The sequence below is a fragment of the Cyanistes caeruleus genome, chromosome 1 (assembly GCF_971803275.1).
Source record: "Cyanistes caeruleus chromosome 1, bCyaCae1.hap1.1, whole genome shotgun sequence".
NCBI classification, from domain to species: domain Eukaryota; kingdom Metazoa; phylum Chordata; class Aves; order Passeriformes; family Paridae; genus Cyanistes; species Cyanistes caeruleus.
The window spans coordinates 144,878,487-144,894,464 of record NC_141701.1 but is presented as its reverse complement, the minus strand read 5'-3'; the positions used below and the strand labels follow the sequence as shown (position 1 = coordinate 144,894,464).

The window sequence follows — 15,978 nt, the reverse complement described above, 5'->3', positions numbered from 1 at the left end:
CACCCAATTTGGAGGGTTTACCTGGTGTCTGAGCTCCAGAGCACTGCTTGAACTATTGGTCAAGTAAACACAAACTAGTCCCAGTCTCATTAGGGTCACTTCTCACATTGGCTTGGGTGGGGGAGGTGGAGAGGACAGGGAGCTGCTGGTGGGCTGCCCTTCAGGGCTCCTCTGCCTCCCCACAGAACCCTTCCAAATGAGTTGGCTTTGCAGAGCCACGCAATATTTCACAGGTAAATGACAGACTATGTGGCTGTAGGAGGGAGGAGAAGGAGGTTGTGGCCACCAATGAAGCCACACTGGCACAATTCCTGGTGTGTTTGAAGAGTCCAGTACCAAATCCCACAGGATCCCCCCTCCAGGTAAAATCCTCAGAGAGAGTGTGATAGGAATGCCATCACATATGAGACATTTCAGGAAGTCTCTGTAATTTCTTTAATTATTCAGACAACAGAGCACAAGGATAATAGTTTCAAGTACATTCTTATACATTATTTTGACAGTAATAGATATGTATTTAGTCATAAACTATTCTGTAGCCATCACTATGTGTACATTTTATACAAACTATTGCCATACTTGGACCCTGAAGATGGACAGTGACATCTCCTAGATGTTTTGCACAAGGTTATGACAGTACATCCTTCATACAAGAGCTGTAGCTATGGGTTGGATTGGTCCATCTAAGGAAGCACTTCTAACACACCATGGAGGGGTGATCCTGATGGAAGGCGCCGGAGGGAGAGGTGGAATTCAGACATGGTGAGGGGAAGACATAAAGCTGCTTGGAATAAGTGTGATGGAGAACATGGCACAGCATTTCTCTGCTCAGTGAAAAAGGCTGATCCTGGTGTAAGAGCATCTCAGCTTCTCTCACACCACAAAGCTCTGAGCCCATCTTGGCCTTTGGGTGAAGATCAAATGAGGCAATATCTGGTGTGGTCCCATCCAGGCATGTGCCCTGTCCTGACACAAGTGTGGGCTCTGGACTGATGGCTCTTTAACATCTCAGTCGCGATTTATATTGAAGCCCTCCAGCCAGTGGCTTTAAGTTTGATCACTGACATCCCTAAACACCTCCACCACAAAACCTCTGGAGAAAGCACCTTCCAACATGGTCATTTCTTTGAGTGTAGAGGCCTTAAAAAATGGCAACCATCTCCCAGAGACAGGATAAAAGAGCTCAGACACCCAGACGCTGCCATACTAAGGCCAGACTCTTACAGCAGAGACTCATTTGTTCCACGATCACATTCTCACATGCCCCAAATCATCTGGGTTTGCAGCCCTCAGCACACCCCAAAGACAGGGAGGTGGCAGAGTCCAAGCTGGGGTGGGCAGCAGTTCCTCAGCACCCACCAGGCAGTCCACAGTCCCCTGTGATGCCTCTTGTCAGGTAGGCATGAGGGTGGCTTGGTTCCTCTCCTGGTGCTGCAGCACACTGTGGTCACTCCGAAGTCTCATCACCCTGGCCATGTCCGAGCTTTGGAGGTTGGAAGTGCGGCTGGACTAGAGGTTGACAGGAAGGAGGGACCACATCCATCTGGCAGGGTTTCCCACAGCAGTGCTCGGTCACCAGCTCCTGACAGCGCTCCAGAAGCTGCTAGGGTATCAGTGTGGAAGAGCATGGTCTACACTCTCTGGAGATGGCCCCAGGCAGGGACGTTCTGGGAGGCTGTGGAGCTGCCATCCATCCCAGTAGAGAACATGGCTGTGTCTCTGGAGCAAAAGGCCTGGTGGATGAACATCCTAGACTGGTGAGTAATGGAAACCAAAGAAAAGGTGAGAAGACATTCAAGGCAAGCTCCCTTCCGGCACGGTCCCGTCGCAGACGCGCACATGCATGCACACACAATGTTTTGCAAACTTTTTAAAGGGATCCTGGAAACCCTCCGTGGAGGAGCACGCGGTGCAGCAGAACCTCACTGATCAGCACCTGTCAAGGATGGTCCCCTCGAGGTGGGTTGTGGCTGGGACCAGGCAGGGGACACAGCACTGGCCCCACCACTCAGCTCCTAAAACACATCTCCAGCACATTCACCCATGAGTGGTTAGGGACAGACTCCTGCATTACAGCTAAGGAATGTCTCTCAGGATAAACGAACAAATCTTAATCCTTTTGTTTGCTTTGCAAAGGGAGTTTTGCTCTGTTCTCAGCAGCCCAAAGCCCTGTGCTGTTACTCAAAGTGGCCAGTGAAATCTGGTGGCCATCTCCTTCTTCCAGCATCAGCCATGTGAATCCCTCTAACTCACCAAAGTCAATGTCTCTCCCTTAGATTTCCATCTTCTGGGCAGCCAGATTGAAGTCCACTGAAATCCCCGTGTTGCCACAAGGTGAAGACAGCTGTCTGCCTTCACATTAACGTGTTTCAAAGGGAAAACTTGATTTGGCATCCTCAGAAATCAATTTTAAGAGCCATCCGCAGTCTCCAGACCAGACTGGGAAGTGGACACGGAGTCGGGGCTGGAGCTGGAAGAGAGGAGCATCGCCTGAGCAGGGACGGAGAGCAGGAGCAGGGCTCTGGCAAAAGGAAACCCGTCTGCCGCTCGGTCGTGCAAATAAGTGAGGTTCTACTGTCAGTACAAGAGATTCCAGGTTATGCACAGATGTGATGGATTCGTTTCCTTAATTAAAAGTACCAAAATTAAATGTTATAAGCAACACATCTAAATAAAATAACGGGCACTCATTTAGGCTTCGTGTTTCCTAAACCAATAAGCAAAAAGGAAAAAAAAAAAATGGGATGCACCAGGAACTCTTAGTTATTATATACTAACCAAACTGTGCATGGCACATTTTATTTCTATAAAACTATTAAAACTATTACAAAATATTCAAAAATACATTTTAGTAAATTTACAGCAGTTATTTCTCAATTTATTAATGCAAAACATCCTTTTCCCCCCTCTGTACAAACTACCATCTCCATCGTCACAGAATTGCCGCCATGTGCGCTTTTTAAAAAATATTATTTTCTAATAAACTTTTTCTGAAGTTAAAAATAACAAAGTTTCTTACTGTTTTTGCAAATAAAAAGTTTGTGTAACAGTCTTGACTTCCATGAACGTGGCCAAATGATGTTTTTACAAAGCAAAACATGGAAAACAATACAAGAAATGATGTTACATTTGAAACTATTTAAATTAAAATAATATATTCTCATATTTTACACTATTTCAAAAAACGAAATGTGATTCAGTTAAGTATTGATCTCTCAAAAAAATCTAATTTACAATTCTGTGTATAAAAATATAATTTACGGACCCCCATGAAGTTTGTCTTTTTTTGTGTGTGTTTGTTTGTTTGCTTGGTTTTTAGACTTGCTGAAATGAAGGAGCAATGTAATGGAGAGATGGGAAAATACAGAATTTTGCTTTCTGAAAGTCAGGACACACATGACATGTAGAAAAATAGACTCTGCGCAGTTTTACTTGGCCTCACAAAATAATTTTTTCCCCTGTGAGTACAGTTCACATGATAATAAATTATCAAAGAAACTATTTAAGGCTCTTGAAGGTCCGGTTCATATCATTTAAAACATCTATTCAAAATACCAAAGAAATAAATATCCAGGAGAGGAGGAAAAAACAAAAACAACCAACCAACAAACAAAACAAAAGAACAAATAAAAATATATATATATTTATAAACTAAACAGAACAGAACTTCCAGGGGTCTTTGTTTCCCTTTAAGTCTACTTTGGACTGTCCTACTTAATTATTATTATTTTATTATTATTATCTTTAAGTCTTAATCCGTGCTCTCTTTTAAAAATATGTATTTTTTTCCTTTTTTTTTTTCTTTTAGATTTTTCTTTTCTTTTTTTTTTCCTATTTTTTTTCTCCTTTCTCTCTCTCTCTCTCTCTCTCTCTCTCTCTCTCTCTCTCTCTCTCTCTCTCTCTCTCTCTTTCTCTCTCTCTCTCTCTCCCTCGGTGTCTCTGTCTCTCCGTCGGAGCCTGGCGGGCGGCCGGCGTGGCGCGGTGTCCCTCAGCTGGATGACACCATCATGCCCAGCGGGTGCAGAGAGTCACTATCCAGCACCCAGCTGCCGATGCGATAGAGGAGCTGAGAGTACCAGTGGATGCCGGGGGCCGTGGGGTCTCCCATCGGGAGAGGGCAGAGGGCGGCCAGCAGGCCCTGGAGCAGGCGGAAGGGAGCGAAGGCCCAGTGCGCCCAGCTGTGCTCCTCGATGACGGCGTAGCACGAGGCCAGCACGCGGTCGATGAGGATGGTGCCCTGGGCCGTGAGAGGGGCGTAGGCCCCCGACGCCTCCTCCCTCAGCGACACGCGGTGCACGGCCGCCGGCAGCAGCTGCCGCCCGCCCTCGCCCAGCACGAAGACCCGCTGGCCCGGCCGCACGCGGCTGGCGAACAGCGCCCGGCTGCCGGCGGCCCCCGCCTCGGACTGGTTCTGCTGGGGGGCCACGAACAAGAGGTGGGCGGCCGTGAGCAGCAGCCGGGCCCGGGGCTGCCGAGTCTCAATGACGTAGAAGATCTTGTGAGAGCCGTCCTCGCGGTCGAGGAAGGTGAGGAAGTCGCTGTAGAGCAGACGGCCTTCCGTGTCCGCCACCAGCACCCTGTCTCCAGGCCTCAGGTCCTTCACCAGCTTCGTCCCGCCTTTCTCCAGGTGCACCGTGGCCGAGCCAGGGAAGCAACCCCCGGATTTGGCCGCCACCGAGTTTTCTGTGCAAGGAGAGAGGCACAGCAGGGTTAGAGGAGGCACACTGGGCTGGGGCATGGGAGCATGTGGGAACTTATCACTTCCCCAGCCACCCCAACCCACCAAGAAAGTGCAGGACACAGGCAGACTCCCCTCTGAAATTGCTCCACCCTCATCTAGGAACACGCCCCGTTTGCACTCAGTGGGTCAAATGAGAATTCCCTTCCTGCCAGATTTGAGCCAGTGCAAAATCTGCTCTGGGTTAGAAGTTACAAGAGTGATTTGTCTCATAAAGGAAATGGGCCAAAATATTTCCAATGAGAAAACTGTTCCAAAACAAAATCTCTTCTGGAAGAACTTCCCATTTGGCTACTGTTTGCTCTGCACTGACACCCGATGCCAGATAACCTACAGGCTTTCAAAGCCAAGTGGTTTTGCTGGCACAAAGTCTCTTCTCTAAGCAAGTGCCTGGGCTCTCGATGCGCAGGGTCCCCACACAGCTCTTACTCAAGGAGCACATCTAGGGCAGCAAACAGCAGAGAACAGGAGGAGACTTTCCTCCAGGGTGCACACAAATTTTGCCACTGCAAAGCAACAACTCAAATTTCCCAAATCCCCCTCTATCGTGCTGCACAAGCCCCCATGCTGCCTCCAGCCTCCCTGCTCAGCATGGTGGCTACTGGGGCACATCCCACCCTCGCAGCACCCCTGCCTGGCATCTCCAGCACTCTGCTTCAATCCTCTTTCAAAAAAGATAAAAACCTCTCCCTCCCCCCTAGAAGAAGGATGCTCTTCCTTTTCTCACAGCATGTGGTCCCTGTGCAAGGCCCAAGCAAATGCCTCCTCCACTTTCTCCAGCTCTCGGGAGTTACTCAGAGTTTAGAGCAGTTTAGAGTAGCACTGCTTTCCAGTGCTACTGAGAGCAACAATCTCAGACTTAGAGAAAGCAAAAGCAGCAGTGAGACTCTGTGCAAAATCACTTTTTGGAAGCTCAGACACCAGGGAGGCAGTGGGAAAAAACATCTGCTCTGTTTCAGGCTGATCTCTGTCTTAACAGAGGGACTTGCAGTGTTCCTAACTGCTCTGTTTTTTTAAAAATTGGGTAATACCCCAGAGTATGTAACGGTAGCGTCTTTGCTACAGCTGTTGGATTTCCCCATCCCTCCCTTGCCTTTCCCTGCTTTCTCACAGTTACTCCCTATACCAGTTAAGAGACCTGGTGATTTAGCTCCTAAGGATGGACAGATTTTATATTTTGCCTCTGTGGCTGTTACTGAAATTCCTATGATTTAAACAAATCCTTGCAGTGTCTCCTAATGACTTTCTCAGGAAGGACAGGAAGGATGAAAATTAGACCATTATTGATTTGCTAATGACTTTATCACTTCTCCTTCAGAAATGAAGCAGCAAGATCTCCAAGGCCTCCCTCTTCAGGGAGGACATGGCAACAAACAAGCTATGTGCTTTATGTAGAGGCCTCTGCTAGCAAACTACACCTTCCTACAAGCTGGCGGTAAAGGTCTGGCTAGAGCTTTGTTTGCATATTCAGGGACTTGATGAATAGATGTAGTAGTGTAGCAGCTCTACAAACATGCCAGTGAATTGGCAGAGGTGTGAAAATCTGCTTCTTTGAGCAGTGCTTGTTTGGGTTCTCTAATTAAAATCCAATAAAGGATCAGCATTGTCATTCTGATTCATGTAATAAATGCAGACACTCTTGGAAGAGAGGACACTTCCATTTTTTTCCCAGCTTCTTCCCCCCCTTTTCTCCCCCTCCCTATTTGTTCAGGTGCAGAAACCCTATGTGCCAATTCACACACATACTCTCCAAAAAACCCAGGACCTTCCAAGCACTATTTGCACAGCAGAGCCACTTTTCCAAGGCACTCAAGATCTGTATTTGAATTTTAAATGTAGAAGCTTGCTCTAAATACTTGCTGTAGCGCATTATCAATGTCCCTTTTACCACCCCTGCCTCTCCCTCCTCTGTTCTGGTGACAATAATTCAGGCCTTGGGGGAACTCTTCTTTGCATTCCAGTCTCTTGGATCATACTTTTTGCAAACAGAGATCTAGATAAAGAATCTTCCTGCTGGCATTATGGGATTTAATCTTCTCATGAGATGCTCTGTCATGAAATGAGGTTTGGACAGTTTAAGATCAGGCTGAGAGAGTGGGATTCAAGCCTGCTCCCTTCAGCCTGCCTCGTACAGTCACACGACCCTGCCTGACACCCTCCAAATATTGCCCCCAAGTCCTTGTGTGCCGAATCTCAATGAGCAGCTTGGGGTGGCTCCTCTCCTGTGAAACACCCCTGGGGTGGATTAGGAGGAGCTCCTGGGCTAAGGTCACCGTGCACCACAATTGGACACCTTGCGCTACAAAGCCCATCTTGGCTATTGAAAGGGGTGTTTCGGATCTCCACACAGCTGACAGTTTTGCAGGGCCTCTTTTCGGCTAGAAAGGACTCAGGAGCTGAACAAAAGCAGTAGCAGGCTCTCAGAACAAAGCCCACATGGGCCAGGAGAGGTGCTCAGCCCCTGGGGAGCTCCAGGCTGGAGTGGGGGACACAAACCCCTCCTGCAGGTGGGCACGGCAGGGCCAGGCTGGTTTCCCTGCCGTGGGGCTGCTGGGCTCGAAGCAAACAGCTATATTTAAAGAAAGCCCAATATTTTCTTTTGTAGCCAAGTGTTTCCTGACACATCCAGCAGGTTGCTGGGCTAGAGTATGCTCTTAAAAAGAGCTTTAGATGTCATGCAGCTGGATGGAGGGAAGCCGTGGAGCTGGGGGCTGACACTCCTTAACAGATTTGCTCCCCCAAAAACGTGTTAAGTGTCAAGAAAAGGAACTCTGAGAGTCGGGAATTTCTTGCGAGCTGTTCCCGGGTTGAAACAGCGTGTGGCGTTGTAAGCACAGGGGAGGGGAGGAAAAAAAATTACGTGTATGTGTATCCCTATCTGGGAATTTCCTAGCGGCTACCACTGAAGGAGGCTGGGGACCACGTTACTTATTTATTTTCCTGGCCGGCTCCCACTCGGAGATTAGCGCTCGCGAGTAAGGCGTGCAGCCAGCGGGGCGGCTGGAGACGGCCACGAGAGTTTGTGTTGAACTTGTTCCTTGGGTACGGAAAGCATCAGACCCCACGGGGGGAGGAGAAGGAGAAGCTGCGACGCAGCTCTCGTGGGAAGGCCGGCCAAGCAAATCACCCAAATAAAAGCGCTATGGAAAACTGCTGCAGTTGGATCGGCTTTTTGTTTGTTTGTTTGTTTTCCTTCGCCCTCACTCTTTCCTTTCCCCCACCTCTGCACCGGCGGGGGAAGGCGGGGGAAGGCCGGCTGAGCCCTCGGGCCTCTGCTCTCATCCCCGCGGGAGCCCCGGCGGGGCAGGCGGGGTGATGGGGACCCTGCAGGGACGAAAGGAGGGAGCCCGGCGGCAGAGACAGGGCACAGAAGGCTCTAGGGCGCTGAGTCGGGGCCCGGGGCTGCCTCCCCACCTCGACACGTCCCTGGGCAGGCTGCTCGCCTTACCTGCTTTGACGGAGCAGTGGATGTGCGCCTTGGACTCGTAGTAGACCCAGTCGAAGCCAGCCTCGACGGCCAGGCGGGCCAGCATGCCGTACTTGCTGCGGTCCCGGTCCGAGGTGGTGATGTCCACGGCGCGGCCCTCGTAGTGCAGGGACTCCTCGGAGTGGTGGCCGTCCTCGTCCCAGCCCTCGGTTACCCGCAGCTTTACCCCGGGCCACTGGTTCATCACCGAGATGGCCAGAGCGTTCAGCTTGTCCTTGCAGCGCTATGGGGAAAAGGGCAGACAGGGAAGGGTTATTGTGGGGGTGCTGCAGACAAGGGGAACACCCTCCCTGCGCTATCTGTGCCCCCTTGGGCCGCATCCTGCTCTCCCTCTCCAGCCAAAGCGGCGGCATTCCTGCCCCCCCCGCCAAACGCGCCCCGGGATGGGCTCAGCCAGGGCTGAGCACCTCCTCCGCTGCCAGGGAGGGAAGGGGAGGCAGGTGAGGAGAAGAATGAAACCTGGGGACACAGGATGAACAGAGGATGAAACACCGCGAGGACCCACAGAGATGGACCTTTCTCCTCCCCTGGCACCTGCTGCGGGGACAGGGGGACCCCCCCTCCGCCGCACCTCTGGTGCTGGGTTGTGAGCGTGGAGATCCAAAACCACCTGCATGGAGCAAATTCCTGCCGCTAAGTGCCCTGTCCCTTCCCGAGAGCAAAGTTTCTGCCCAGAACAAACACTCGCCATATATCTCGGAGTCACGGATTCCCCCCCGGAATGTCTCTGCGGGTCTTTTCAGCTTAATTCTGTGTTGAAAAGGGTATCAATACATGTTAACAGCCTTTATGTGCTGAAGGGAGGGGTGTTTTTTTTTCTTCTCTCCCTTCGCCCATCACTCATTAGAGCCCTCAAAGCTGCATGGGCTGGGAGCATTCACTCTGCTTCAAACATACATCGGCGCTCGCCTACAAAGCCGAGCAAATCCATACAATAATATAGCTCTTAGTGGGAAGATGAAAAGCAAGGGAGGGCCAAGGAGGGAAGTTAAGCGGAGCAGGGATGCTATGCAAGCTAGGACCCCCTTTGTGTGGAGTAAAACCCTTCCAACTCCGTGGAGAAAGTACTGCAGGGTTTTTCATTTACCCTTCAGAGCCACCAGCCTTCCCTGGGCTGAACTAGGCCCAGCAGCACCGAGAGCACGTAGGGACCGAGTAATGAGTGGCACAGGAAGGGATGAGGAAAAGAGATGAGCTGAAACCCTGAAAGTTTTGGGGAGATTCCCATCTTAACCAGGCAGGGAATAGACACAGTGGCAATGGGGGAAAAGGACTCTCAGCCCGCAGAAACAGGAAATCAGCACCGAAAGCATTGAAAAGCTCTTGACTAAAGGTACAGAGTTAGCAACACACACGTTGCCAGCTTTCTTACTCCTTTTTGAGAGGAAAACAACTCATGGCTATACCCGATGTTGTTCTTTTGATGCAAATACCGATGTGGCTGCAAGCCACGGTGGGATGCAGTAAGCTGCTCTTCCCACACTTTTGCTGGCCTGTCTGGTGGGCTTGGCCTTCTGCAGGACCATTCTCCCCAGTGTTCTCCCAGCACAGGCGGTAACAGACCACAAAGTCCCCCTTTCACAGCTCCCAGGAAAGTAAAGCCCCTCCAGTACTCCGACGACGCTACTTTTAGGGACGTGACAAGGTTGCTTAGCAAGGAAGTTCCCATGTGTTCACCAACAGCCATAAAAGTGATTCCAGCAACACACAGGCACCCGAGAGATATAAAACACAGTCGTGAGCTCACTTTGGACTCTCTGGCCTACCGTTTTATGGAGAGAGACGGGTGTTTGGGTTTCGGCACCATTCCCGGCAGCAAAGTGCAGCAGCACAAGGAAGTTGAGTTTGATTTATTTGGTTTTTTTCCCCTCTCTCCCTCTCACACCTGAGTGGATAGATATGCTCCCTCACTGATTTACAGGGGAAAGGGGGAGAAGAATCAAAAGTCTCAGCTGCTGATGACACGGCGATGTCTTGCCCCGCACGGAGGAGCGGGCGCGGCAGGGACGCGGGCAGCGGTGCGGGCTCTGGCCGCTCCGGCCCTGCCAGCACCACTTCCCGGCTCCAGGAGAAATAAAGGAGAAACGGCCTCCTAAAAAGACTTTTCTCCCTTTTATACTGCCTGAGCTGGATTGTCAGAGTCAAAAGCCGTGAAGCCCGGACTATTTATTAATTCATCGGGTCGTGTGCCACAAATCAAGCCCAATTCTGTTCAGCCACCGTGAAGCTCAGCAGGGCTGCCTCCACTAACGCTTTGTGTGGAGGCAAAGTTGTTCAACAAGCCCTCTCCTGCCAGCTCCTAATCTCTTCACAAATGAATTGCTTGAAGGAAACACTTAACAGGTACCTGTCAGTGTAAACAACCTGGTGGGCTTCCTAAATGCCAAGTTGATCTCTAAATTCCTCACATCACGCACCGGTTGTGTGCCTGCATTACACGAGATTGCTATTTTATTTCATACAAATTCCAGCTTTATCATACTGACCTGGCCTCCTTATCTCTCTCCCGAATCCAGCCAATGGCCGGGGTGGTGGGGAGGAAAGGGAGGAAGGGGGGAGCCCTTAGCAAACTGCTGGTGTCACCTGTAAAGTTGAGAACCTGACTTACCTACCTCTGTTTGCGTTTACCCCCCCACCCCTCCTGGAGTTAATATTAACTAGCGGCTAATGCATTCGGCAACCACTCTGCAAGTTTAACGATTCTGTCCATGAAAGATCTCTCCATGGTTGAAGGACTCCCGAAGCCGGCGTTTAAAGGCTGGGATTTAACGAGAGGTTGCTGGCCGAGGGAGACAGGGAAGGAAAGGAAAGCGAGGCAGGGAGGCCAGCGGCAGGACCGCACCCCGGGTCGCCGAGGACCCGGCCGTGGCCGGGGAACGGAGAGCAAGGGCAGCCAGTCCGCTCCGCTTCCCCTCTCGCTGCCTGGCCCAGGGCTGCCGGAGCTGCGCTCGCTCCCCGACCTCGCCCCCCACCTCGCTCCCCTCTCTGCCGCCGGGTACCCGGCCCCACGGCCTCCGCGGCCCCGCCGCTCTCAGCCCACCTCCCCCCTTTGTGTCTAAGGCACGGGAACAAGCACTGAAGGAGGAGGGGGGGAAGTATTTGTTTTCGTTTCGTTCGTCTGAGGGAAGTTGACAGAAGGTCAGGAGTTCAGACGCTGCCAGCTAATGCAGCGGGAGCGGCCAGCCGCGTAGCCGGCGCGGCGTGCCCCGGGAGAGCCGCGGGGCCGGGGTCAGCCCGCAGCCCACCGCTCCCGACCGTGCCCCGGCTCCCCCCGCTCCCGCCGCCCCGCTCCGCTCCGCTCCGCTCCGCCGCGCACACGCACCGGCGCAGCCGCGCAGGGAGGGATGCGCCGAGCCCCGGCGGGAGCCCGTCTCCCGCGGAGCCGCCGCCGCCGCCGGGCTGCGGAGGGAAGGGTGAAACCCGAGCCGCCGCGATCGATTCGCGAGGGGAGTAAGTGGAGCTGAAAATGCGAGAGATGCGGCTCCGGAGGCAGCGGGGGCGGAGGACCGCGGGTGCGCGGAGGGGCGCGGGGACCGGCACCCGCTCCGCTCCGCACCCCTGCGCGGGGCGGCGGCGGCGGCGGGCGGAGGCGCCACCGCGCTCCGAGGAGCGGTGCGATTTAAGGTGGTCGGGAGGAGATGGTGGCGGCCGCCGGTCCCTCGCCCCGGGAGACCCGACAACGTGCGGAAAATCAGGCCGAGGAACGGGGAGAGTTTGGGAAATTCCACCCCCCACCCCCCTTCCCCGCGTCCACTCCCCGCCTAGTCCTTCCAGGCGAGTCCTGCTCTAGCACTGAAGGTGGGGCTTAAATGTATTAATATTAAAAAAGCGCTGTTGACCTATATTTGGAGGAAACCCATTTCCAGTGTCTAGATTGCATGTAGTTTCTGAAACTCCAGGATTGGCAGAGCAATTGACTTCACCGAGCTCTCTGTTGAGCATGAATTATAATTACGAGGTGACTCTCGGAGCGGTTCTCTCTCTCTCTCTTTCTCACCTTTATCTTTTTTTTCCTTTCTTTCTTTCTTTTCTTAAAATGGTTCCGCAATACGATTCCACCCGAAATCCAATATTTACCCAGTTGTAAACCTTGTGCCATCAGATTTTTTAAAACAGAAGGTGATGCAATGCCGATAAGTTGCAAGTCCCTCCCCTATGGAAGTACCAGAGCATTGGCGGCGAGCATCCTTAAAGAAATATCAATATATTTACGCTCTGATGGGCACAATTGCAAATGATGGTATTGCAATACGAGCTATATAATACGGAATCAGATGAGGAATGGTCGATCCGGCTTCAGCTGCCTTTTGTGAGTGCAAGACTGCATGCCTACTAAATTTAGAATATGCTCGCGACGAGAACAATAATAATAATGAAGGTTAAAATGAAATGAAAAGGAAAAAAAGAGAAATTAAATAAAATATATATATGAAAAATAAAGTCAGCAGGCGCAGCAACCGCGGACTACGTTTGTAATAATGAGTGGGTGGCCTGGCGGTCACTATACACTTGGGGTCCTCTGAGCTGTATGCAATTCGTTTGATCAAAGTGCATCCTTGGGGACGAATGCAAACAGCAATCTCTAACCAAGTTACAGGGAACGCCATGGCACGGTAATGACTGTAAGTATCACACAGATTCCCCCACCAAATATCTAAATAGCTGCAGCTCCAGCCCCTGCTAACTTGGCTGGATAGATGGTATTTACATTCAATGGGGAAACTAGTCGAGTTTGGAGGGGCGGGGGGAGGAGGGGGAGAGGGAAAGGGGGGGCTTTCAAAAATACTAAGACAGATGCGTCCTTTAGGATTGCTCAGAGAGGTTAACAAACACAAATACAGGTATCTCTGTGGCTCTACCTGAGTCATCAGTCTGTCAGCTCCCGTGTTCTCTTCATCCTTAAAAATAATGTCAGGGTTGTAATTTGGGGTTAGTTCTTTAAATCTCTCGGAGTTTCTTGTGATCTTCCCTTCATATCTTCCACTGGCCCCTAGGGTCTTCTCTGCCACATTGGGAATAAACTGCTTATAGGCTAAAGGGGTCAGCTTTTTGGGGTGTCTCCTTTTTCCAATGCCCCTGCCTGGTCCACAAGTCAGCCCAGAGGAGACTAAAAGAGCGCAGATGAAGCCCACCAAGAGAATTCTTGTCAACAGCAGCATTTCGTCCATTGAATCCAATTACTTCAAAGCTCTCTGTGCCTATCCCTGGCTGTCTCTCTAGAGCTCTCTCTCCTCCTATGTCCTTGTCTGCTTTCTGAATCGTATACTATCCACCGATCCCTAGCAAGACAGGTGCTGGAATGGCAGGCTTTAGGTCGCTGATAACGGAACACATCGGAGTTTGGTCGGGAGACAGCAATCGAGAGACAAAAAAAGGGTCTGATTTTAATGGTAGCAAAGCAAGACGCTTGTGAGAGGAGTCTGCCTTTAGTTCTATATTATAGCTGCCAGGGCCGAGAGCTGATTGGCCAAGGCGAGACAAGCTTGTCTTCTGATGTTTTAACCCTCAAAAAGGCAACAAATTCTTGAAAGATTTTTTTTTCCTTTTACCTGAAGGGCTTAGAGCCGAGAGGGGTGGAGATCGTGCTTTCTTGGGATAACATCAATTACACGCTTTTTTTTTCTTCCTTTTTTTTTTTTTTTTTTTCTTTTTTTTTTTTTTTTTTTTCCTTCTTTTTATTTTTTTTTCTTCCCAAAACTTTCTTGGCAGAATGGTACATTTGTCAGCAAGAGGAACAGATGCCTCTCTGAAAGAGGGGAAAAAATTAAGATTAGCAGGCTGCTTCAGTGCAAGTCAAGTTTCTAAGGGCAGTGTGGTTTAATAAAATGCCGAATTATCGGGGAGCCGTGCAAATGGGAACATACTTAGGTAATACTAACGCCCCGGGGGGGGAATATTGCCATTTCACAGCGCACCCACCTAAATGGCTTTGTAACAGGTTTCTTGCCTCTGAAAAGGGAGATTGCTCTCCCTCCCAAAGACATACATTTTTAAACACACTCGCCTTTTAGCTGATAAATGACCACTTTAATAGCAGAAACAGGTCTGATGCGAAGCGGCAGTTAAATGAAGTTAGTGTGTCTGACTTGTGTATCACACAACTGCAATGTGGCACTTTTTTTTTTTTTTTTTTTTTTAATAAAATCAGGACTATCACCCAGTTTAAAATAACGTTGTATCTTCGGAAGTGCATGAATAGTCAACTGATTAAAAATAGATGGTCTCCTGAGCACGCTGGGGATATATTCTTTGTTTCTTTGGTCAAAGTCGGAGAGGAGCGTTTCAGATTCTTACACCTCCTTGTGGGGTGTCATTAAGTTTTTAAGAAAAGCATAGTGTTGAAAGCATCCGCAAACACAATTAACAGAGATCGATCCAAGCAAAGTGAATGGAAAGGGGATAAGTTTAATGTTAAATTAATTGTTATCTCATGCAGCGTGGCAAGTGATGTCTTTATCCCAATCTCCAAAAGCTACTAATCAGACAAAGGTGTTGAGAGACGAGCAAAATTGCAGAGATGAGGCTGATAGAGCAGGTTAGACAGAACAGCAGAGTCCCATATGAACAAACACTTCTTTGCCTGCAAAGTGCTCATTTGCTTTTGCTCCTAAGAAAATACAATTTATCCTAGGATCTAGAAACTTTCAGGAGTTTTTCAGGAGTTCTTAAAAATTCCAGGATGGTGTGCTGAGGTAATTTAAAGTCCACTTTCTCAGAAAAACAAAACACATCCGAAAAATGAACTTTATTTAAGTTGTGGGAAAAAGAAAAAGAAAAAGGAAAAAGAAAAAAGAAAAAAAATAAATAAAAAGAGCTCTTTGGGGTGAACAACTATATGGGAGTTTTCCGGTCTGTGACATTGAGCTGAGTAGTAATCAACTTAAACCTTGAAAATTAATTTTAAAACCAGTTTTTAAGTGGTAAAAAAGTTGTCTATCCATAAACTGCAACAAGCAGGTCAGCACGGACTTTTCAAGGGACCAAGCAGTCTCTACAGGTAAACTTTAGAAAAGAGCCGAAAGAAGTGGTCCGAAGTGGTCTCATGCCGACTCTAACTGGTGCTCTTTCATCTTTTTTTAGCCTATGCTTTTCTTCTGCTATTTATGTTTCTTTGTGGAGTTTCAGCGAGTCATTGATTTCTCTTTCCGACCTTTAAATTGAGGAGTTTTGACTTGGAAATGGGTAAAAAGTTAAAAAGGCAGCATCTTGGCTCCTAGGTTGTTATCAACCAACTTAGTTGCAGAAACAAGTTGTATAACAGCTAAATACCTGCTTCATGCTATTAAAAAACAAACGTAAGTTTTATCTCCCCGTCTGCGTGCATACGAGAAGACAGATACAAGGAATATATAATTTATACAAAAGAGGGTATGTTCTTTTGATGTGGTTGCTTAAACAGCATGACTTGATATAACAGTTGATTAAACAGCGCCAAGGAATAAAAGCTATTCTTAATGGTGTGGAATACTGCAAAACTTTTATCACCCCTCTTACCTTGTCCCCCTCCCCATGGAAAGAAGATCGATATCCCAGGCACTAGATGGGTGGACATCGCAGTGAAGAAGTCTAGAGAATAAGGACAAACTCCCTCATTATCAGATTGCCATATGTACAAAGCAGTCACCCAAAGATTAACAGGGAAGGAAACGCAAAGAAGGAATTAATTAAATGCAAGTAATAAATGCGCGGGGGGGTGGGGAAGGGAGAAATCAAGAAAAGTTGTAACTGTGGGAAGCTCGAAATCCCCCTCCTA

At 49.4% G+C, this 15,978-nt stretch overlaps 1 protein-coding gene and 1 long non-coding RNA gene across 2 annotated transcripts; both read right to left on the bottom strand.

Moving 5' to 3' along the window:
- Positions 1 to 411: 411 nt before the first annotated feature.
- Positions 412 to 13,846, bottom strand: SHH (sonic hedgehog signaling molecule). Its single transcript, XM_086865313.1, has 3 exons — positions 13,085 to 13,846; positions 8,187 to 8,448; positions 412 to 4,683 (listed from the first exon to the last, which is right to left on the bottom strand). Exons 1-3 carry the CDS (start codon positions 13,391 to 13,393, stop codon positions 3,989 to 3,991), a joined length of 1,266 nt encoding a protein of 421 aa, XP_086721439.1. The 5' UTR covers positions 13,394 to 13,846; the 3' UTR covers positions 412 to 3,988.
- A 764-nt stretch (positions 13,847 to 14,610) lies between these two features.
- On the bottom strand, positions 14,611 to 15,978 carry LOC147655994 (uncharacterized). The gene is made up of 2 exons (XR_015279725.1): positions 15,720 to 15,978; positions 14,611 to 15,375 (listed from the first exon to the last, which is right to left on the bottom strand). It is a non-coding gene; the product is annotated as an uncharacterized LOC147655994 (long non-coding RNA).

What these genes read in the sequence shown, in the direction of transcription:
- SHH (XM_086865313.1), bottom strand. Translation starts at nt 13,393, where the DNA reads ATGGACGAAATGCTGCTGTTGACAAGAATTCTCTTGGTGGGCTTCATC. An exon ending in CTGACAGACTGATGACTCAG is followed by an intron (nt 8,449 to 13,084) that starts GTAGAGCCACAG and finishes TTTTCCCCATAG; the next exon opens with CGCTGCAAGGACAAGCTGAA. An exon ending in CCACTGCTCCGTCAAAGCAG is followed by an intron (nt 4,684 to 8,186) that starts GTAAGGCGAGCA and finishes CTCCTTGCACAG; the next exon opens with AAAACTCGGTGGCGGCCAAA.